General features: G+C 38.0%; 1 protein-coding gene across 2 annotated transcripts in view; it reads right to left on the reverse strand.

The window, feature by feature from the left end:
- Positions 1-9,247: 9,247 nt before the first annotated feature.
- Positions 9,248-22,836, reverse strand: part of Tgfb2 (transforming growth factor beta 2) — a 79,546-nt gene continuing 65,957 nt past the window's right edge. For both annotated transcript variants that reach the window (XM_020182997.2, XM_020182998.2), the window contains 5 exons: positions 17,936-18,068; positions 17,701-17,811; positions 16,024-16,201; positions 14,735-14,888; positions 9,248-12,003 (listed from right to left, as the gene is read on the reverse strand). In XM_020182997.2, coding sequence (XP_020038586.1) covers positions 11,845-12,003; positions 14,735-14,888; positions 16,024-16,201; positions 17,701-17,811; positions 17,936-18,068 — 735 coding nt within the window. In that variant the 3' untranslated portion in view covers positions 9,248-11,844. The remainder of the gene's footprint in view (positions 12,004-14,734; positions 14,889-16,023; positions 16,202-17,700; positions 17,812-17,935; positions 18,069-22,836) is intronic.

A 22,836-nucleotide genomic window follows, 5' to 3' on the forward strand; every position in this document is an offset into this window, starting at 1 on the left:
ACTATAAATATTCATCTTCTAAATGAGAGTCTTTCAATTATTTGCAGTCACCAAGAAACTATCTTTCACTGAAATGGTACCATTTTTGTTAACGTTTTCTCATAAATTTATATCCTACTTGATTAAATCATATTTGACAAGTGTTGGCATTGGACTATATCACATTTACATGGGAAAGATTTTTTTACTTTATTTATAAAAATCTTCCTGTCTGTTCAAATGATCTGACTTGGTAGGCCTGGGATAGACCAAAGAATTTATCAACATAAAGCTGTTTCAGTGACTTTTGTGTGCCCTCATTTGAGATCATTGAGGACAGGTGGGAATGCCCATCCATAGAGGGGTATGAGAGTTTTGCTCCATCCCACAACTGTAGACTCTTTCAAAATATCTTATAAAGAGTGGGTAACAGTTTGGTCTAGTTGACTCATATCTGTGCCCATTTGGGGCAGAAATATCTGGTTATTAGTAGATTGGAGAGCCCATTTTTATACAGAAGAATTCTTTCTTGAACTTCCTTGGAAATAATTAGTCACTCTGCTCTGCATTCTGAGTTAAATCAATATGGACTGAATTATGTCCCCCTAAAAAAGATATGTTGAAATCCTAACCCCTAGTACCTCAAAAAGTGAACCTCCTTCTGGAGGTACTTAAGTTAAAATGAGGTCATTAGAGTGGGATCTAATGAAATATGACTGAAATCCCTATAAAAATGGCAAATTTGGACTTTTCTTAAGGTATTAGGAAGTGAGGCCTTTGGGAGGTGATTAGTTCATGGGGGCAAAGCCATCATGAATGATATGAGTGCTCATATTAAAAAAGGCCCGAGAAAGACACACTACTTCTTCTACCATGTAAGGATGCAGTGAAAAGATGATCATCCATGAACCAGATACTGTGTGCTAGTACCTCAATCTTTGCCTAACCTCGGAACTGTGAGAAAGCTATTGTTTATAAGCTTCCCATTTGGGGGTATTTTGTTATAGCAGTCCAAATAGACTAAGACCTTCAGATATTCCTGCAATGACTGAGTTACCTCTTTCCTCCCTCCAAGCATCTTTGATCCCTGCTAGCTCCCAAGTCCGGTTTCCCTGAATCCTGTTTATTCTGTGACCTACCTAAGAATTGATCATACTTTTTTGCCCTACAAAAAAAGTTTCTTATAATTCAACCTAAAGATTTAGCCAGAATAATTTTCTTTTATTTGTTATTAATAAGCTTGATACACTTTCAAAGAATCTCATATATGGATTATGACCCATTAGTATTACTTTCATGTGTCTGTTTTCCCAACACTATTGTAAAGGACCTAACACTTTATAGGTGACCAATTAATATTCAATAAATTAATTTCTCTTAGCTTTCAGAATATATTTTAGTTATCTCATGGGACCATGAGCAGAGACTATGAATTTCTCATCTCTGAATCTCCAACAACTAATATATTTCTTGATATTATAAAAAGTTCCTGAATGGCTAAATTCACTCAAAAAGTTATTTTTAAGTTAGATGAATCATAAAAATCAAAGATTTGAATTTTCTTGCTCACGGGGGCTCATAGTTTAATCAATAAGTTAAAAGTCATACAGCTACCTTCATAATTTTCATGAAGGTAAAAATAGTGATTATTTCAGTTATCACTGCTATGCAAGCTATCACCACAAATGTGGCTTAAAACAGCAACAGTTGTTTTTATTATTAACTTTTGTAGTTGTGGGGACTGACTAGGCTCAGCTAAGTAACTCTTGTTTAAAGTCCTTTGAGCAGGAAGTTGGTGGCTTTGAGTGCAGCCATCAAAGCCTTCCTCATTTACATGTTCGGGAGTTGATGCTGACTGGTAGGATCTCAGCTAGGGGTGTTGGTGAAACACTTAAGCATGGTTTCCTCCTGTGGCTTGAGTTTCCTCATAGCATAGCAGCCGATTTCCATGAATGAGAACGTCAAGAGAAACAGGCAAAAGATATATTATCTTTAAAAGCGTTGCTTTTACTACAATCTCAGGCCCATCCAGATCCAACAGCAAGATAGATTCAATACATAATGAGAGGGAGGGTCAAGATGGTGTGTGGGGTGGGATAAATCCTGGCAGTCATCTTTGGAAAGCAAATAGTCCAGTTACTTCCCTGTGACTACAATGTATCATTTTCTTCCCACATGCTACCAACATTCACCTTCAAGACCTCCATATTTTATGCCATAAGCTTAAAGAGCAGGACCATGTTGTCTAAGTTACATTGAGGTGTGCATGAGGAACAGATGAAATCCTTTGGGTACTTCTTCCCCATCTCATGATGCCCAATCTGAGACAGGAAGAATATGTTTTCTTTTTGCAAAGAAAAAAAGAGTATCACAAGTCAATAGGAAAGAGGGGATTAGAGGCAACTGGATAAATGGATGGAACTGGAGAACATCATTCTGAGCGAGGTTAGCCAGGCTCAGAAGACCAAAAATCCTATGTTCTCCCTCATATGCAGATTTTAGATCTAGGGCAAATGCAGCAATGTGGTTGGACTTGGGTCACATGACAATGGGAGAGCACATATGGGAGATATGGGAATAGGTAGAAAACCCAAAATATGAAAGCGTTTGATGTCTCCACTCCAGAGGAACTAATACAGAAACCTTAAAGTGACAGAGGTCAACACAAGAAGGGGCTCAGGAACCAGTGTAAAGATCAGTTAGAGATGAATCAACTTGGGTTGTAACATATTTGTGCATGGAAGCAATGCTAGGAATCTTTCTGTATAGCTATCCTTAACTCAACTAGCAAAAATGCTTTGTCTTTCTTATTATGCTTATATCTTCTCTTCCACAAAATTAGAGATAAGGGCAGAACAGGTTCTGCCTGGAAGTGAGGGGGGAGGGGGGAAAGGGTGGGAGAGGGGCGGGGGGGTGGGGGAAATGACCCAAACAATGTACGCATATGTGAATAAATGAATGATAAAAATTTTTTTAAAAAAATCAAGGCCTCACAACTTTGGTAAGGTTTGAGGGGCTTTTATTCCCTCAGTTTCTCAGGATGTGCTCAGTGATTATTTGTCGCCTGAATGAATTAATCAATAGTTGCTTTCTGTTCACCAATACACTCAGAGAAACAGGAGGTAAACCCAAGAATCAGGGGAGCTGGTGGAGTGGCTCAAGTGGTAAGTAGAATGCTTGCCTAGCAAGAGTGAGGCCCTGAGTTCAAACCCCAGTGCCACTCAAAAAGAAAGCTAAGAATCAGGAATAAAAAGAAAACAAAACAAAGCATTATAGGTCACCTAATCTGATGTTTTTGTTTTATTGGAGAAGAAGGTACCAAGAGAGATGATTTTACTGGGTCTCATAGAACATCTGTGCTGAGTTGGAGCTGCAATCCCATCTGTGCTTTTCCTCAATTTAGCTAATATTTTCTTAAATTGCGTGAGCAAAACTGTGTACTAGGTACTGGGAACACAAGTTAAATGAGCAGACATCCAGAACAGAAAAAAACAGATTTAGGATATCATTGATCTGTTACTCCTAGTGAAAGACCACTCCCAAAACCCAGCACAGAAGGGCAAGGACAGGGAAGAAACCACCTTTTCCAGTCATTTCATTTATGCAACCAGCACTGTGGTTTTCGCAGGCTCCTCCTGAAAGACAGTTGGCACAACAGGATTCCTCGTTTGAATCTTTTGCTTAAAGTTGAGCTCAGCTGACCAATTTGTTTTCTTGTGTAATTGCTTTGATATTATAAATAAAGATCAAGGTCTTGAGTAAATTCAGTGCTCTGTGTTGTCTCTTTCTTGCCCTTCCACTTCCATCACGTGTAGATCTTCTTTGGTCTTCCTTCGTCTCACTATTCCATGTCCCTGATGAGGTGTAAGTAAATCAGAACCAATCCCAGCAGCTTTGGGCTAGAATTATTTCTAAGGCTATACCTTGAGGATATTTAAAATTTTGTGAGTGTGTATGTGTGTGTGTGTGTGTATAAGCATATATTTGTATCTCTTGGGTAAAAACCCAATAATAGGAAAACAACATTCAGGAAGTCATTGAACCTCCCTGGCTCCTCACACCAACTTCTATCTCTGTGTCCCCTTTAGAGGAATCTGCATGAAGCCAGTGCTTTCTTCAAACACCAAGATATGAGCAAAGGAAAGAAGTGTCCGGTGATGCAACATTTGATACATCACTAAATGAAGCACCACTACTTCATTTAAAGTGCTGTTTAGTTTTCTGAACTGTTTAATTTTGCTTCAAATGAAGAAATTAGTGTTACACCCATATTTGAGGACAAGCCAAACTGCATGACTTCACGTTGCCTTTAGAGCAGTATTGGATTACATAACTTCTTAGCTTGTTTGCTCCCAGCATCCTGAGGTTGGGGATTTTCTATATGATTCAGAATGAAAAGTTGGGCTAAGAAGAGGGTTTCCATTCCCAGGGCTGGTCAGAGCTTGTTGATATCACCTAAGTAGCACATCTGTATTCTTTCAGTTGAGTTTGGCATCTGTAGCAGAGAAAATCCTGCTTCAGGGGAAAAGCCTGAGAGAGTATATTGGGTCTTTTTCTTTACCACTGCTTTTTTTTTTTTTTTCCTTTTCTGCTTAATTATGCCTGTTTTTAGAGCAAATGATTTTCCTGGTTTTGATCACACAGCACAAAGTCTTCCTCAGTACATTCTGTTCCTTTTACTAGATCTCGGTCCAATTACAGGAACACACTCATCTCTTCTCTAAACAGTTATTACTTGCTGAAATAAAGAAACCAACTAAAAATGAATACAGAAAAAATTAAAAATTACTAAAGAAATCAACTATAAAATATTTCAGGGAAATAAAGACTCAATCAGAGAAAAACCTAAAGCAATCTTTTTATTTGAAAAAGGCTATTAAAAAGCCTTCTCTATGCAATCTCAGATAAAGTTATTGACATGTATTGATGTCATGGCCTAATATTTTTATTAAGGATTTCTCCCATCATATAGGATCTAATGACTGTGTTCCCAAAGAGGTGTAAAATACATTTTCCCTATCACCTCTATTAAGGAACATTAGTAACATTAGGGACTTATTTTTCTTTTCTGAGCACATAGGCTGGAGTTACAGAGACAAGGGAAAGGCTAGAGAACCAGTACCAGTTTTGTAGATGAGTAAAAAGGGGATGAGATATGGAATGTTCTAGAATTATAAGACAGTAGTCTTTGATAGAGACAAAGGAATTTGTTGCTAAAGCCCAGAGATAGTTTTGCCAAGAGGTTGTTGAAGCTTACATGTTCCTTTTTTTTTATTATTATTACTGTTTTTATGACCCCTTCTAAGGCTTGGAATCTTCTTTTATACTTGAAATTTTGATGTTTTTTAAAGTAACACCCCTTTATATTAGCTTCAGGAATTAAAAAGAAACCTGAATCTGCTGCCTTTAAGGTTTGATAGCAAGAGGACATAGCCCAACTTATTTCCAAATAGATAATCAATGTCATCTCAAAACCAGTGACTCAAATGAGCACAAGTGAGTATTTGGCTTTTTCTTTTTTCCCTTAAGCAAGGTAGAAAAGGTTGTCACAGGAATGTGAATGATGCTTTGTATGAGTTGCCAACATTTGATACAGCATGGCATAAGGGTAGGTTGCTCTGACTGAGTAGTGCATTGCTAGTAGGTAATCATCAATTGTATGGGGAATTTGCCAGTGATGTTGACAAAACACCTATATTCTGTTTTCCAGCCTTGCTAGTCAATACCACCTGATAGACTGAACTCTATAGAAGTGCCAGTATTCAACAAATGTTGACCTACAAAAACAACACTTTCACAGGGTACAGCAATATTTTTCAATCATATGTTAATCACAGATACAAAAGTTGATTATACAGCTCATAGAAATAGCTTAGCTTTTGTTTCTAAGCAGAGCTGCTTTCAAATTCTACACCAGTGCCAGATGTAGTTGTACGTGCCTATAATCCCAAAGGTTGGGAAACTGAAGCACGAATATTGTGAGTTTGAGGCCAGCCTGGGCTACATAATGAGTTCTAGGCCAATCTGGGCTGTGTAGGTTAGACTCTATCTCAAAAAAAAAAGAAAAATTCCACACCAGAGCTGTCTAATAGAACTAGAACTCAAGGCACAAACATGAACCACATATGTAATTTAAAATTTTCTAGTAACAATATGAAATAAGTTTAAAGAAACAGGTAAATGAATTTTAATAATATACTTTATTTAATTCCATATATAGATTTAAAATAGTATTATTTAAACATGTAATCAAGAAAAAAATGATGAATGAGACATCTTACTTTTTTTGCACCGTATCTATGGGATATTTTATACATCTTGAAGATCTTAACACAGATTAGCCATATTTTAATTGCTCGGTAGCCATATCTATCTAGTGCTTTGGATGATGACATTTTAGAACATTCACTTACAAACTGTGCTGTTGGACAAGTAATTTATCCATTGAGCATCTGCTTACTTCGCTGTAAAATAGAGTTGTAAGAAGAACACCTATATCACAGGGGTAAGTGTGAGATTAAATTAGTTAGTAGAGAACAATGTCTGGTAGTTTCTCCGTTATTATGCTTTGCCTCTCTTACTTTGCATTTTTGTGGGTGGATTTAAGCAAAACTTAAAAGTGACCCCGATGGGCTGCGGGGAACTCCACTGCCACCAGTGCCGGTGCGGGCCGAGGCCCTGCAGGAGCCACTGAAGATGTAACAGAAGAATCAGTAACAGAAAATGACAAGAGGAGTTTAAGGTGGCCTTCCATCTGAAGCTATTAATAGGGTGTCCAGTCAAACAAAGACTGTACGAAAAAATTAGGAGAAAATAACATCACAACTCACTAATCAAGAGCTTTGTCCTTAAGTTGAAGGCATTTGGCTCCGGGGACACGGTAATGGGCCAGACATTTCCAAGGAAACTAAAAGGTTGTCCCTGCGCCCCCTCCCCAGGCTTAAGTGTATTATTAAAGCCATGCGTACAGGTGGATGCTGTGATCATAGAGGGATACTGGGTGTCCGTGCTCGTTTGTGGAACTTCCCGCCCCTCCATAGAAGACAAGTTTAAGACTCTTGTGGGGCTATTGCTGCTGGGCCTGGGCTGCTGGGCTCTGGGTTCCATCGCATTTTTCACCCTGGCCACTCAACACACAGCTCACAGAGGTCATGTCTTTTCATTGATACTTTTTTGATAGTTTTTATATAACGAAACTCTTTATTCTATTTATAACTTAGGATAGTAGGGCACTAGAAATGAATTACCTAAAGTAATGTATTTGTCCCTGATCTTTCACTATTTCTACTTCACATTAATTTTTAGCTATAAAATTGGTAAATGAATTCTTACTTCTATCTCCTTCCCTTTTTTATAATTTGGTTTTTAAATTTGATTTAAATGTCAGAGAATTTCCTTTACTAGGAGCAGTCTATCACATTGCGATATTCAAAAACAAACTAGTTAAGTTTGCATGCCATGTGCACATGTTGATTAAATTCTTTTTTTTTTCTTTAATCAAAGACTGATGTGACTACAAGTACTTTAGAGCCACTGAGTCATTGCATGTTATCATGTTAATTCTAGACTATTTTCAAGGATTTAGGATTGATGATTAGTGGGGTATTTGGAAAATTCTTAATTCACTAATGATATGTATGTATACCTGCTTACTACTGCAATGTGAATTACTGAATTTACCAATGTATTTCAACAATTAAACATTTTTATTCCTCTTAAAAAAAAAACTCAATATGGCAGGAGGGAAAAAAATATCCTGAAAATAACATTCTTCCTTTATTTTGAACAAGTTTTGGCCTGTCACGTAACCAAAAGGTTAACATACAGAGTTACAGAATATTCTCAGGAACTACTGATGGATTGATTAATTTCTGTGATAAGGGTCTGAGGTAATTACACATTTATATCGAGATGGAGAAAAGTAGACGGAAGTCACAGACTAGAAATAAAAAGACTATTACAGGGATGGTGGAGTGTCTCAAGTGGTAATAGTGCCTGCCTAGCAAGAGTGAGGCCCTGAGTTGAAACCCTAGTACCACAAAAAAAAGGAAAAAAAAAAAATCTCATTACAGCAGGAAAACAAAACCAGAACAGGCTGCAAAGTATTGTCGTTACTGATCAATAATTACAAACACTGATCCATGTACTTTTCATGTGTTCATTCACTTAGCAGCAGGAATCCAAAACTAACCAGGCAAAATTTTGCAAAGCAGATAAAGAAATGGTGGGGCTAGAAGGTAGAGCTTGATGGAACAGGACATGGTTAGCATGCAGGAAGCCCTGGGCTCAGTCACCAGCACCATCACCAATAGCAACAACAACAACAAAGATAAAGATCTGGAGTGGCTGAGGAACTTTCCAAAGTTGATAGAGCTATTGGATATCTCTTTTTATCATTATGATCCTATGATATCCTTGTGTTTTCACCCATCCACTCATGATGTGAGCTGGGCCACCAGGGCTTCTGAAGCCATCTATACACAAGCATGGAGTAATCTTAGAGTGCAACACTTCCTCCATCCATGAGTTCAGCTGAAAAGATCAAACCCAGACAAAAGGGAACCATGGTTTGTTTCTATGTGATGTTTAGGCAACTCAACAGGCACAAAACTAGTTCTTTCATTAGACAATGAAAAAAGAAACAGATTGAGACACAACTACTTTTTCTATTAGTTCTATTTATTGAAAGACTGGCAACTTACTTGAGAAGTCTGGTCTTACAGGTAACAGCCAAGGAAATTTGAGGGAATGGGGTATTGAGAAAGAGTGTGTGTGTGGGGGGGTGTTGTGTGTGTGTGTCACAGCGGTGTGGGTAAAACTGAGAGAGGAGTGGCTGCTCCCAAGCAACCAGTCCCAAAGAGCACGTGGCTCTTGTTATATCTGGCTGGCTCAGCAGCTAACCAAGTTATGGGGCTACAGGGGATACTGTCTAGACCGGTTCTTTTGGCCCTGGGGTTGGCAGAGCATGGAACCAGAAAGCCAAATCATGGTGCAAATATCTTCTGCATTTTTTTCTGGTGGATGGTCAAACTGGATAGAAACTAAATCTCAAACAATTAAACGAGATAATAAAAAGACTGCTCAGAGCTTTCTCTAGTCCTTAATAGATATGTTCTGGCGCTTAAACTATAGCATGACATTTCTGAAAAGAACACAAAAGGCAACTTGGAGGTGCCCCGGCCTTTCCATGGGAGAATATTCTTACTCCACAGGTGTTCTCTAGTCTTCAAGATAGCACTATATATGGTAGGAAGAACACAGAAACACATAATTGAAATAATTTATTTACCACTAGAGCACCACAAAAACCAGACATACATTGTGTTAAAATACAGCATAATTGGTCATCAAAATACAAAACAGCTATCCTTATATTCCATTTTTTTAAACCATGCCAACCATAAAATTGTACTGCTGCTTAACACATACAACTGCTGCCACAGCCTAATGCTTCTCCCAGCCCTGCCCACCTCCCTCCCTTCCCACAGCACTATTTACTTATGGGGAATAAAGACCTTATAGAACCCCCAAATTAAAAAAAAAAAGACTCGAGATCTTAAAATAGAGCATTTAAAATATTATCAGTGCATCCATAAAGAAAGACAAAATAATACAAAACAGTCATTTTATCCAAGAGAAAAATACCTGTAGAAATAAAAGTGATTTGCATAGAATTAATAGAAAAGTGGAAGAAAAAAAAAAAAAGATCCACACACTCAAATCTGTGATTGAGTTACATCTAACACAAGGGTTGTTCTATTGTGGCATCCCAACTCTTGCTTTTCCAGTCTTCAGATTTGTTAATCCAATTCTTCGTTTTAATTAATGGCCAGGAAATTCCAAAAAAGAAACATATCATATCAAATAACTTCTCTTTAGATTCATACCTCACTATGCTGCCCTTAGGTGAAATGGCAACTATTCCATTGTTTTATATATTATTTTGTATGGTAAAGACAAATAAGTGTCAAACGTATCATACAAAGCCCACTGTGAGGTACCTCCTCGGCAGTAATGTGGCAAACAATTTATTAAAGCAAAGTGAACTCTGGCCTCAACTATAGAAAACACTCACTCAGATGGAAGAAGAATATTTTACATATAGGAGAATTTGGCTTGTGCCTTTCCAACCTTCAAAGAGCCTCTATAAAAACTTTAACTTCAGGGAAATGAGTGAAATGACAAATGCTAACCTGGACTCCCCCACCCCTTCCCTTAAAAAAATCATCTAAAATGTGTATCTTTCAATTTCCCCCTAAACACTAAAAACCTGATTAAAGAAAAAAAGATGTTTTCTGTCAATTGTCTGCTTTTAAACAGCAGTCAAAATCTGTGAAAATACTAATTAAATCAAGTTAGAGAAACCTTTCATACTCTAGTCACCAAGATTCTGGATTCAGATCCTAAACCCCAAAACATTTCTGCTCACTTATCTATGAGACCCCAACATTCCCCATTTCCTTGACACAGAGGATTTTTAACATCTGATTTAACTGATGATGCTTAGAAGATGAAGGTAGACCACTGAACTCAAATCTATCCTTTTCTGTAAAATAAAAAAAAAAAGGAAAAATGGACCCAGGTAGCTTGTCATAAAAATGGACAATATACAAAGCACAAAGTAGAGAAAATACAATGAAAAATGTGTTTGTAGTGCAAGTCAAAATCTAGGGGTTTTACTCATAAGTACTGGCCAGCTAAAGGGAACATTGATTGTGAATAATTGTTAGAGCCCAAATTTAAGTCCAATCTATATCATAGTTGACATTATTACAGAATATTAAAAAATACGGCAAGAATTTACACATTACACATAAAGTAGTTAGTATTTTGATTTAATAGCTTGCAAAATAGATCTGCAGATGTGTCTTCAATTATGCCGGCTTCTATACCCATCTATTTTAATAACATAGGTGTGGTTACATATCCCAGAACAAAGGAAAAACCTATAACATAGCTCCACGGCAATACTTTAAGGTCCAAAGTTTGACCAGTACATGTCAAAACATCTCACCACTGACTGGCTTTGCTAAACTGAAAAAAAAAAAAAACAAACCATTTACATTTAAAAGGAAAAAAGAAAATCTTACAGACTTATTCTGACTGAAATTTTCCTTTATTAACAGGCTTTTTAGTGTTTGAACCTTACATGATGCTTCCTTAGGCAGTTTGTACACAGCATGTGTTTTCAAGGTCTTTATCTTACCGCAGACTTGCTAGGTCATATCATAATTCATTTGGGTTTTCATCCCATTAATATGACTTTTTTTTCTGGCTCATTTGAGTTCAAGTTCCTTAAGCCATCCATGAGTTTCTGGCAAAGTATTTGGTCTCCACTTTATACACCTGTATTATCTTCCAAGGGCAATGAAATGTTCATTATATAGTAACACACAATAAATAACTCACGGTTAACTCGAGGAGTAAGAATGAGAAGGGTGCCTATTGCATAGCAATACAGGAAAACCAAGTGGAGCACAGGGTATGAACGGTAAGTACAACAACTCCACTCAACAGGATTTTCCTGGGTTTTTTGTTTTGTTTTGTTCTTTCTTTCACATAATTAACACTAACAAATTCTTCCAGTGTTTATTTTTTCCTTTAAAAAGAAAAGATTTTGCTTCTTGTCTCTCTCAGAAAGTAGGTGAAATGCAGAATAAGGCCTTTCACTTTTTCGTTTCAGATGCCAGTTTAACAAACAGAACACAAACTTCCAAAGTGAATGAGTACCGCTTTTTCAAAACATTTTTTAACACTGATGAACCAAGGATCTCTTAGGTTTTCTTGTTACAAACATCATTGTCGTCGTCATCGTTGCTGTCATCATCATCGTGATTTTTTTGTCTTGCCACTTTTCCAAGAATCTCAGCTGCATTTGCAAGACTTTACAATCATATTGGAAAGCTGTTCGATCTTGGGTGTTTTGCCGATGTAGTAGAGAATGGTTAGCGGTTCCAAATCCTGGGACACACAGCAGGGAGAAGCCGATGCTTCTGGATTTATGGTATTATATAAGCTGAGGACCTGAATGGACATAGGAGAGGAGATACAGCATAGGGAAAGACAAAAAAATAAAGGCAATTATTTTTAAAGGTCAGTATTCTTATCTGTCATAGCAAAGAGTTAACAATTTTAATTATTTTGAGTCTGTTATTTTTATGGTCAGAATCTCCTTAGCAATCACCAATTTAGTCTTTTCTCACAGGATGCTGTTGTTTGTCCATATTAAACAAATGATTCTATAAAAATCAGGTTGGACAAAATTGCTCATTCAGCAGATTTTCCTAATTTTTTCCCCCCAATAAGTCTACTGTAATGGCTTCTGTGTTACACACCCCTCCCAGGTCTCTTCATATTTGGTCTTGTTTCTACACAAATTTGTAGCTGAAGTTGTTTCATGGGTCCTCATATTAAATTCCCAAGTAGATAGAGTTCCCGTGTGGTCAGAGACTATAGATTTTGTAAACTGTAGCCCTAGTAAATCTTCAGACAAAATACAATTTGTGAGGTCGGCAAAAAAAGGAATACATGGATAAGTAGAAAAAATAAGATATTCTATTAATGTTCTCATCAGAAATTTAACCTACCCTTGGGTATAGAAAAAATTTACCCTATGTGCAATGTGAAATCTTCCTATGCTTAACTAACTGTCTTTAGGAGCCTATATAATATCACCTAAATTTTCATATTTTTTAAAAGTTTTTTCATTTACCATTGCTTCATAATAACACTGATGTTAAGAATAACATGAAAAGCAATTATATTAATTATTCACTTTCTTATGTTTTGCTTAAAGCAATAATAATAAGCAAATTTCCATTATCCTTCCACATGGTAAATGGTAGTTGTTGAGTTGGAGGAGGGATAGCCAGTCTTAACACAGGCAGTCCTGGATATTATCCCCAATCTGTATCAGAGGGATGTGTGACTTTGCCTATTGAAAGTAGGTAGATTCCCAACTGATGACATAGAGACATTTCCAAGGATGCCATTAATATGTTAGTCAAACAACAAGTGACCTTTTCCTCGAGATTCACTGCAATTTTTTTAGCCTAAGACAGAAGGTCTGTTCAGCCCAGCAACACTGACTACTTTATTAAGCTGCCCCTGGCTTCTTGGGTAACTGTCCAAACCACATATTTGTGACCATGACAGTTATTCTTCCTCTCTCCTTGAAAAACAAGCATGGTCTCAGCCTTCACACACTCCCTCTGTGTATCAGGGAGGAGAATTATGTTTCTTCTTGGCAACTGGGCCTTGCCCACATTACAGCTACTGCTGCCTCAGCCCAGATGAGCAGCCTGGCCAGGGAGCTCAGACAAAGGGACAGGCATGAGCAAGCTTCCCTCACATGGCCAAGCACATGGTCACCTCAGAGTGCCAAAGCCTACAGGGGAGTAGGGAAAATGGCTGGAGGAAGGGGAACCATATTTGTCAATTTCAATTCCAGCCTATACAGGCATTTATAAATAAATATACTTCATATTCCACTAACACATGGTTTTTCATAAGAACCAAAGAGTGATTTTTATAACACAGATTGTCTAAAATAATTGATAACCGCCAAATTCTTGGATCCAACTGAATGCATTATGTGATCTTTTTGGCAACAGATTCATTTTCCTACCCTGCAGTGAAGGCAATTTTTCTAATGCCTCTTTAATAGGGAGATTTACAGAGGAATAAAGAACAGAATAGAAAGCCCCACATGCAGCCATATTTTAGGAATTAAACTCAGTAAGACAGAGCAAATGGAAGCCTACTTATAAAACAAGGACCGCTGCATTCCAAACCTTGGTTTGTCACTAATTTTCTGTTTGAACTTGGGCTAGTCGTCCACACAATCTAGACAACCCCCAAACTTTTTTTTTTAAAGAAAAATGAGAGGTTTGAAAAAGATAATTTATGAAGCCCTTCCCATCTCTAACATCCTACATCATGAGCCAGCAGGAGGAACCACATGGACAAATGTTATTATTACATAGAACAAAGCTTTGCTAATCTGGGTTGGGAGCTCAAAGAATCTAGTCTTGAATCTTCCTTCTGCATTAGCCCTCTATCCTCACTGAAGTAATGGATAAATGGTCAGATTCTTATTTACTTCAAGTTATATTCAAAAAGCCTTAAAGATACTAATTTTCCAATCACTTTCATATACATTATATTTTTCTATCTCACAATTCTCGAGTTTGGCATTATTGTTTTAAGGATAATTTTTAGTGCAGACATTCCTTCTACTGATAAGAAATTGAGGTTCAGAGAGGTTAAATGACTTCCTAGTTGTCATAACATAGTAAATCAGTGTGCTAAGTCATCAGCTAAAGTCCTCAATATTCCTTCTACTATGACAGTCCCTAATGGAGGTGATAACAGACCCTTTTCTTAGATGGACAGCTGGATCCCCTCATTCCGTTGCTATATACACACAATATATGTGCATTGATTCAAAAAGAGATGGATTTTTTCATTATGCATTTATGCTTACACCTGTGAAGAATATGAAACAAAGAAAAAGTTAAAATTCCTTCAAGGTGTTTATAATCCAGTTGAGAAGGCACTGCCTTTCTGATCAGTATTACTTTCTAATTTTGCCTATAGCTTGCATTCTTCCCCCTCATCTAAAAACGTTCATCCAGCACCCATGCATGTGAGATACTGAAAGGGCACCAGGCCTATTGCAATCCACATAGAAATATGACCAAGCAGGTATACCTAGTAGCCCAGAGTAGAAGAGACAGGTTAGTGAAGCACTTACCCTGCTGTGCTGAGTGTCTGAGCTCCATAAATATGGGCACGCACCAGCACAGAAGTTAGCATGATACCCTTTGGGTTCATGTATCCATTTCCACCCGAGATCCCTCTTAAAATCAATGTAAAGTGGACGCAGGCAGCAATTATCCTGCACATTTCTGTTGAAAGAAAAAGCAAGGCAGATTTTGAAGCTGATTTCCCATCTGCCTCATCCTAAACCAGAGAAGATTCTTTTATTCAGTTGACATATAAGGAACAAATATGGGCCAGTTTTTAATGGCTTTATTGTAATCTCAGGTGGCTTTCATACTAGGGTGCTGTGGTGATTCACTGGACCACTTTCCCTTATGAGCGCTGTACCTGATACTCTATTCTGTGACCTAGAAAGTCAACTTTTGCCCTCAAATAACTACACATAAAAGCAGGAGGTGACTCACAGGGACTTTCCTACCAACACTGGACAGTTCTGCCTTCTAGCCTCTATGACCCTTTCACACATGAAATGAATGAAATTCAACAGACATTTTCAGAGAACCATCTAAGGCATTTTCCTTTGAGAATATATCCTATATTTACCACCTGCTACTTGATCTAGGAATCAAGAAATCAGAGATCAAGTATGGAATCTTATAGTCTCAATCACTGACTCTGGCAATCAAAAAATGTACTTGTATACATCAAGCACTTTGTCAGAGAGGACCCTGCACTTTCCCTAAGCCTTCCCCTTACCAAACTTGGTAAGATATAACAAGAGCATGTACTCTCTCACCCCATGAATTCATGTGGGAAAGAGAAATAAATTCATGCCCTCTTTCTGCACTTCTGTCAGATTCTGCAGCTTTTAAGGCATGGCCAACAGCATTCTTGTGCTGTCTCATCTCTGTTGCTGAGAGAGATGAGACCACAGGCAATGAAAAGGGGGCCTTCCTGAATTATGGAGTCACTGTCACATATCTCGAATAACCTTATATTTCCCCAGGGTGGGAGGGGGATGGCTGAGAGCTCATTTTCTTTTTTTCTAGCACCAAAGCACTTCCACAGGAATTTGGCAAACTTTGGGGGACTAGTTTTCTCCCTTCACATTTGGTTGCTTGCTACATAGCTGATGCATATAACACAGAAATAACTGCTTTAAGGCTCTGGGGGAATGATGTTATGAGATACAAGAGTTTTACTGTCCTATACTTGGCCTTGAGCAATGAGTTCAATTAGGGCCAATGGGAAGGAGAAGAAAACAAGGGCAGAACAAGACCTAACGGACGGGATCATTTGGCTTTATTTTCATTTCTTTACCTAAAACAATAGGCTGCATCCAAAGCGCGTTTCTTCCGCCGGCTGGACTGCTGTGACTCGAGTCGGTAGGAAGGCAATAACATCAGCAGGAGATGTGGGGTCTTCCCACTGCTTTTTTTCCTAGTGGACTTTATAGTTTTCTGATCACCACTGGTATATGTGGAGGTGCCATCAATACCTTGAAAAAATGCATTTGGGTAATAAACATTTAGCTTTACCTTCATTATATATAATCAGTTCTATATTTTTTCCCCTGTTAGATTGTCATAAGTAGCAGTGATGACCACCACAGCAACAGCAGCAGACTTCAGTCATTCCCCATGGAAACACACATGGCATAAGAGGACTACCACAGGTGGCAGTGGATTTCTAAATGGGGCTCTTGTCAGCAGGCAGTTCAGTGTCAAAGGCAGGGCTGTTGCTGAGGAAAGCCACTACTGAAGAAGTCTTTGACCTATGGTCCAAGGGCAATGTAGACAGTTTATTTTAGTCAGTCCTGAGTGTAGGCTGTGTTCAAACCCTCGACAACTGAACACCCAGCCATAGAACATACCTTGTGACCTGCTGCTTCACACTCTTCCTAAGACTGCTCAACTCAGAAGACTTTCCTAATAAACATAAACTGAAATTCAGCTAAATGGCAGTGAATTAGGTTCAAGTGAAACAGAAGTCACCCTTACCTAATGCTATTTTGGGAAGCTGGGAAGAAAGGACTTTTTCATTTATTTTATGGCATCCTTGACACTTTACTGATTCCATCTAAGATTTAGAAAATTGAGCTCTCCCAAAGCATGCTCAAGAGACAGCCAGTTTAAGCATTTAATCTCCACACTCAAGAGAATCAGGGCTAGGTTAGACACTGACATAAATCTCTAGACCTCTGGGAGTATTTTTCCATGGGCAAGAGCCACTGGAGCTTTCTGAAAGTAGATGGAGGTCCTGGATGATATTAGTAGGGGGAAAGAAATACCCTCCCTGACCTGCCAGTGTGGGCTGATGCCATACCAGGCATATGGCCACAGACATTCCTCTTACCTCTCCTCACCCAAAGATTCACAATCTCATATACAAGCGACTCGAACCCTTGGCGTCTCCTCATTCTCTCTGGCTTTTGGCTAATTTACTTAAAAAAGAGCAGACACAACAAGTTCCCACACTTGTTGTGTGTTGTTTATAAGCTATTATAAAAGTCTGATAAAGAAGTCACTTGAAATATTGGGTGCAGGCTAGAAAACATGGGGTGTTTTGATATTTGGAAGGAGACTTACTGAAACCAAGGCACGAGAGGACTCTCAAAAAATTGTTTTGGGGATTAGCAATAGATTTCCTTCAGTGCATGCTATCTACTTCTATAATATTAGAAAAGATGGGAAATTGGTTTGCTTAAATGAAGAATAAAAGGTTGAACTATTTAATTGCTTCCAGAGTTAATGAGCCAGTAGTATTGACCAAGTTATCATTGAGCATAGAGCAGTCAAAACTGGGAACTCAGTTTCTTCCAATTCTTTCTACCTTTTAATATCTTCCTCCAAGCCCCTCAAATGAATGAAACTCCCATGCCTCATCAAAAAATCCCATTTTCACATGGAAATTGACTTTACTCCCACCCCTGGAATTAACGTTGTAAATCCCCCCATCACCATACACACACACCTCATATGACCAAGTTTCAGTTACCTGCAAATCTTGCTTCCAGCTCTTCACTTTTATTGGGGATAATGTAATTATTAGATGGTACAAAGGTGCAGCACGGACAATGTAAACTTATTTTAAATCCCAGGTTCCTGTCTGGAAAACATTAAAGTCAAGGAGGTCACTTGTGTATGTGTTTATGCTCTTAAATATGCAATCAATTTACAGTAACTTAGGGCCACTGAACATCTAGGGAGAGAAAGAGAAGTTGGTCTGTAACCTTTATGGTGAAGCCATTCATGGACAGCATCAGTTACGTCAAAGGAGAGCCATTCGCCTTCCGCTCTTGTTTTCACAACTTTGCTGTCAATGTAACGCTGAGTTGGAGATGTTAAATCCTTGGATTTGAGGATCTGGAGGGGAAAAGAACAAGAGGAAATCTCAGTTGGCATGCTGACAGCATGACTAAACCAAACCATTCACATTATCCCAGTGCATTATCTAAACTTAACTGCACTCCAGTATGGCCACGTATTGTCATCTCAATAGCGTGGCCACATGCATAAAAACATAACCCCAGGCCATTTGCCATGAAAAATAGAGCTACTAAATCAGCTGTATGTTATGATAAAGGTGACAGGAACCATAAAGCCAAGTGTCTAAAAGAAAGTGACAGTAATTATTTTACTTTGCTCACATAAGCTTTGTAAGATTTCAGCCATAAATTCTAAGCTATTAAGTTAATGGTTTTGTTGTTCTGCTTCCCTACTTCTTTAATTTGGGGAGCTGGGATATGGGGAGTGGCAGGAGGAGAGGTCCAGTTCAGAAGACTCATGCTTACCCTCCAAAATTCCTGAACTATAAATCTCTCTCTGATAAAGAGAAAGGTTCTAACCTTGTTTCCTAAATCCACTAGCATTAAAATATGTGCCCTGCCTCAGCTTTTGAGGTAAGCCTCTTGCTGGGATTTTGACTCTCAATGTGACTTGCTATGATTTATAAAGATATTCCACATCCCACAGTCTAAGAATGACTTTGGGCAGGAGCAATCTGGCACACTGTGCAGATGAGTTTGAAAGCAAATCAGGCTGAACACTGAAACTTTAGAAAGATACGTTTAGTTGAAGTAAGTACATCCCAGCTGTAGGATGTTCTTGGGTTTCTATGGGAAGTGAACATTTTAGGTGGTTTTTAATCATTCTGTTTTAGAGTGATAATGTTGTATGAACCAAATCATAATCCAAAGTCTCCTGGATCTCCAGTATATCCCTTCCCAGATCCTGTAGCCTGCCTTTCCTCAGTACTTAAGGACTCAATTCCTGGCATTTCACACTGTCCTTCCTAATCCCTGGTCTCTTTGTGGTCATTTCGTACTTAGGAGTTTGGTTTCTCCAACAAGTTCATAAGCTTTTCCAGGTCAGGGACCATGTCTTCAACTTGACTCCATCTCAAAGCACAGCATTTAACTGATTCAATGTCTACTAAATGGCTATCTGAATATATAGAAGATTTATTAGTTCTTCCTTAAACCTTCTATAACAAAAATATGTATGTGGTCTTCCCACTGATTTTAAAATGCACTTTCCTTCCATGTGGGTGCATGATTCGTTTCAGGTAATTTGGCAACAGACACTTCCTGGAGTATTTGGCATTAGAGTATTTTTTCTGGATTAAGTATAGAAAAGCAATTCATACAATTAGACTTGTATGTCCTTATTAAGTTTGGACAAACCTTACTCCACAGGTCTGCTCCTATGGTTGGGTTTCCTCTGAATGAGGAGAATCTAGGGCTAATTATGATCCTGTAACAGGCAAGAGATTCTCTTGTGAATTAAAGGAAGCCAACATGACTCAAAGGCTGGGCACAATGGGCTCTAGGCTTGACACACATTATTTCATTTTATTTCACCCTCGCAATATTCCTGTAAGGTAGATTAAGGAAATGGAAACTCGGGGAGGATTCAAAGCCACCCCAAGTCATTTTCCCACTTCAGTACTGGATTTTTGAAGACTGGAAAAAAAAAGTTACGAGAGTCAGAGTTGGATCATGATTCATCCTGACCTCTTTCCAGATGGCAGAAAGTATTCAGTCATAAAAGCAAAGATCTTCAAATAAGATCATAGTAAATGTTGGTAGAAGATGAAAATGTAATATGGTAGAATGTGTATACTGTTAATGCTGACATAAAGTTATAGCTTTAAAGACACAGCTTAACAGCAGTCAGTCTTCTGGGAATCAAAGCTTGCCTTGAAAATAGCTCCCAATTGGGTAAATAAGACACCACTTTTCCAATTCAGAATAAATGGCATAATTAACCTAATATAGGATAAGAATGACAAAAATGATGGTAGAGAAGAAGTTTCCAGGCATATCAATCTGCTCAAAGTTAATAACATATCCAGAACTCATTTTTCTGTCTTTAAATTTTTCTCCTAGCTGTTTCCTATATGAATGCATTATTACATAATGCTTTGCATATTTCCTGTGCTCCTAATTAACACAGTATACATCTTATTCATCTCCATATAACTGACACTTAGACACACAACTTAGAATAAAAATTTCTTTCATTAATCAAGTATATATAAATTATATAACAATTTTGATCATATAAATCATGTATATGAAATTTAATATACGTCTATGGCATATATCACACACACAATATTCAGTCTCACTGAAAACACTAAACATTTTTTTAAAAAATCATGACTATATTGACCAAATGGACAGAAAAAATACATATTGGCAAAACTATGGAAATTCTTTATCTCAAGAGAGGTAAACCTGGGTTGTCTTATTTTATAAGAGAATGAAGGAGCACAAAGAGGCTTTGGAGCCTTCCCTGTTTGAAATCTCACTAAAGACACAGGTAAGTTCAGACAATGGATGTCTTCATACTCTCACATAAGTGAAAGGTTCTCTCGATTTTTTTTTTTTACTAGTTCAATATTTAAGAACAGGCCACATGTAAAGTACATGAAAAAAGACAGTAAGCTACACAATTCTGAAACAGAGAAGTGACTTTGGTCTTGCAGGTTTATTGTCTTGAGCTTTATGGGCAAGGAGTTCTTTCACCCACTTGTTGCAACTTAAACTCCGTTCTTCTTCTCCAGTTCTTAGTGCAAACAGGAAACAGCTGCTTTCCGTCACTCAGAGACTACCCTTCATATTCTTGGAGACTATTATTAAGTCCCCCTCGCCATGCTTGCTTTCTCTCTCTAAGGTAAATAAACCCAGTTCCTTTGGACCATATTTAGAAGGGGCAATTTCCCAAACCTTTAATCATTTGGGTGACTAACAAGAATGGATGATGCTATATAAAAGTATTCCTCCTTTGGCTTCATGATTTCACTTCAGAACTGTCTACAAAACCATCTAATCACATCTAACACAAATTTAACTTGAATACTATGATCTTCCTGAAAATAGGTATGACTCCCTTGCTCCCTGTTTTCTCCTACTTACTACTAACACTAAATTAAATTGAAGGAGAGGGAGACATGGGAAACAGACCTGCAGCCTTTGCTCGTTATTCCTTTCTTAGAGTTAAGGGGTTACTCAAAAAGTGACCAGGGAAGTCCAATCAGGTTCCCACTGTATTTTAGCCTTCCCTGTCTGACTTATTCCCATCTCCAAACAAGAGTATTGAATGTGAACTCTGTTACTTTTTCTAGAGCCAGTCACATGAGTCTATATTTCTTTATACATCTCATCATAACAAAGGTAATTTGGTTGAGTACTAGATGTTGTCTTCCCTGGCCTCCACTTCACTGGCCTGATGAACCAGTGCTCTCCATTTGTTCTGTGTTCTGCTCTCTCTACTGACTGATGCTTACAACATGCTGGGACTCATTGCTGTAACATTTGTTTCCAAGCACTTCTGGTCTTGCCAGCTGACTGACATGCTCAGCAAATACCAGTTGTACGTTTTAAACCTGCTTATGATACTTGGACTTATTACTGTAATTATATGAGTTAATTAAATGATTAGAAACTGATAAAATACGGGTATTAAAAAAAAAGAGGGAGCACATTCCTTCTTTGAAAGCCAAGTTGAATGTCTTGCAAAGTCTTCATGAAGATGAGTTGCTGTCAAAAACAAAAGTTTTTGGAAAATAGTGTGGCAGTTCCTCAAGAGAGTGAACACAGAGTTACCATAGGACATTACGCTAAGTGAAATAAGCCAGACGCAAAGGACAAGTGTTGCACAGTTTAGGCAAATTCATACAAACAGAAAGCATACTAGATGTCACCAAGAGTGGGGAAAAGAGGAAAATGAGATCTTATCCTTTGATGGCTACAAAGTTCCTGTTTGAGGATGCTCAAAAAAGAAAAAAAAAAAAAAAACCCTGAAAAATGTGAGGTGATAATAGTGGTGATGGCTGAATTCTGTAAAGAATAGTTTTAAGGTAATTTTCATGTTATCTATATTTTACCAAAATAAATTTTTTCCTAGTTTTAGGTGTGGGAGAGACAGCTATACAATCGACAAACAGAAAGAATATGCTTAAAATCTAGAAGGATCCACTGTCAGTTTATACAACAGTTCTTAAATTTCTCTATTTTGAAGAAAATAAAAAATTGAAATCATAAAGCACTCTGTATGTGGCTAATGAAAAAAATACAGCATAGTTTGTCAATTGGCATAGAGATGTCAACAGAAAGCCCTGGGCTTAAAAAAAAAAAAATTCCGCTGGAGGTGTGGCTTAAGTGATAGAGCACTTACCTAGCAAGTGTAAGGCCCTAAGTTCAAAATCCCAATATCAAAAAAAGTTTTGGCCAGCTGCAGTTCTCACACCTATAATTCCAACTATGCAGAAGGCAGAGACCAGAAGAATTATGGTTCAAGGCAAGTCCGTGCAAAAAGTTACCAAGACCCTATCTCAAAGAACAAGTCAGGAATGGTGGCACATATCTGTAATTACAGCTATACAGGAGGCATTAAGTGGGAAGGTCTGAGGCTGGCCCCAGGCAAAAGCGAGATCCTACGTGATAAAACGAAATAAAAGCAAAAAGGATTGGAGCGGGGCTCAAGTGGTAGAGTACTTGCTTAGGAAGTGTGAGTCTCTGAGGTGCTGAGGCTCTGAGTTCAAATCCCAGTACCAACAGAAACAAAACAAACAGGAAAAAAAAAAACTAGCAGCCTCAGCAGGTAAAGTGTGTGTTTACAAATAATC

The sequence above is a fragment of the Castor canadensis genome, chromosome 11, assembly GCF_047511655.1.
Source record: "Castor canadensis chromosome 11, mCasCan1.hap1v2, whole genome shotgun sequence".
NCBI lineage: Eukaryota > Metazoa > Chordata > Mammalia > Rodentia > Castoridae > Castor > Castor canadensis.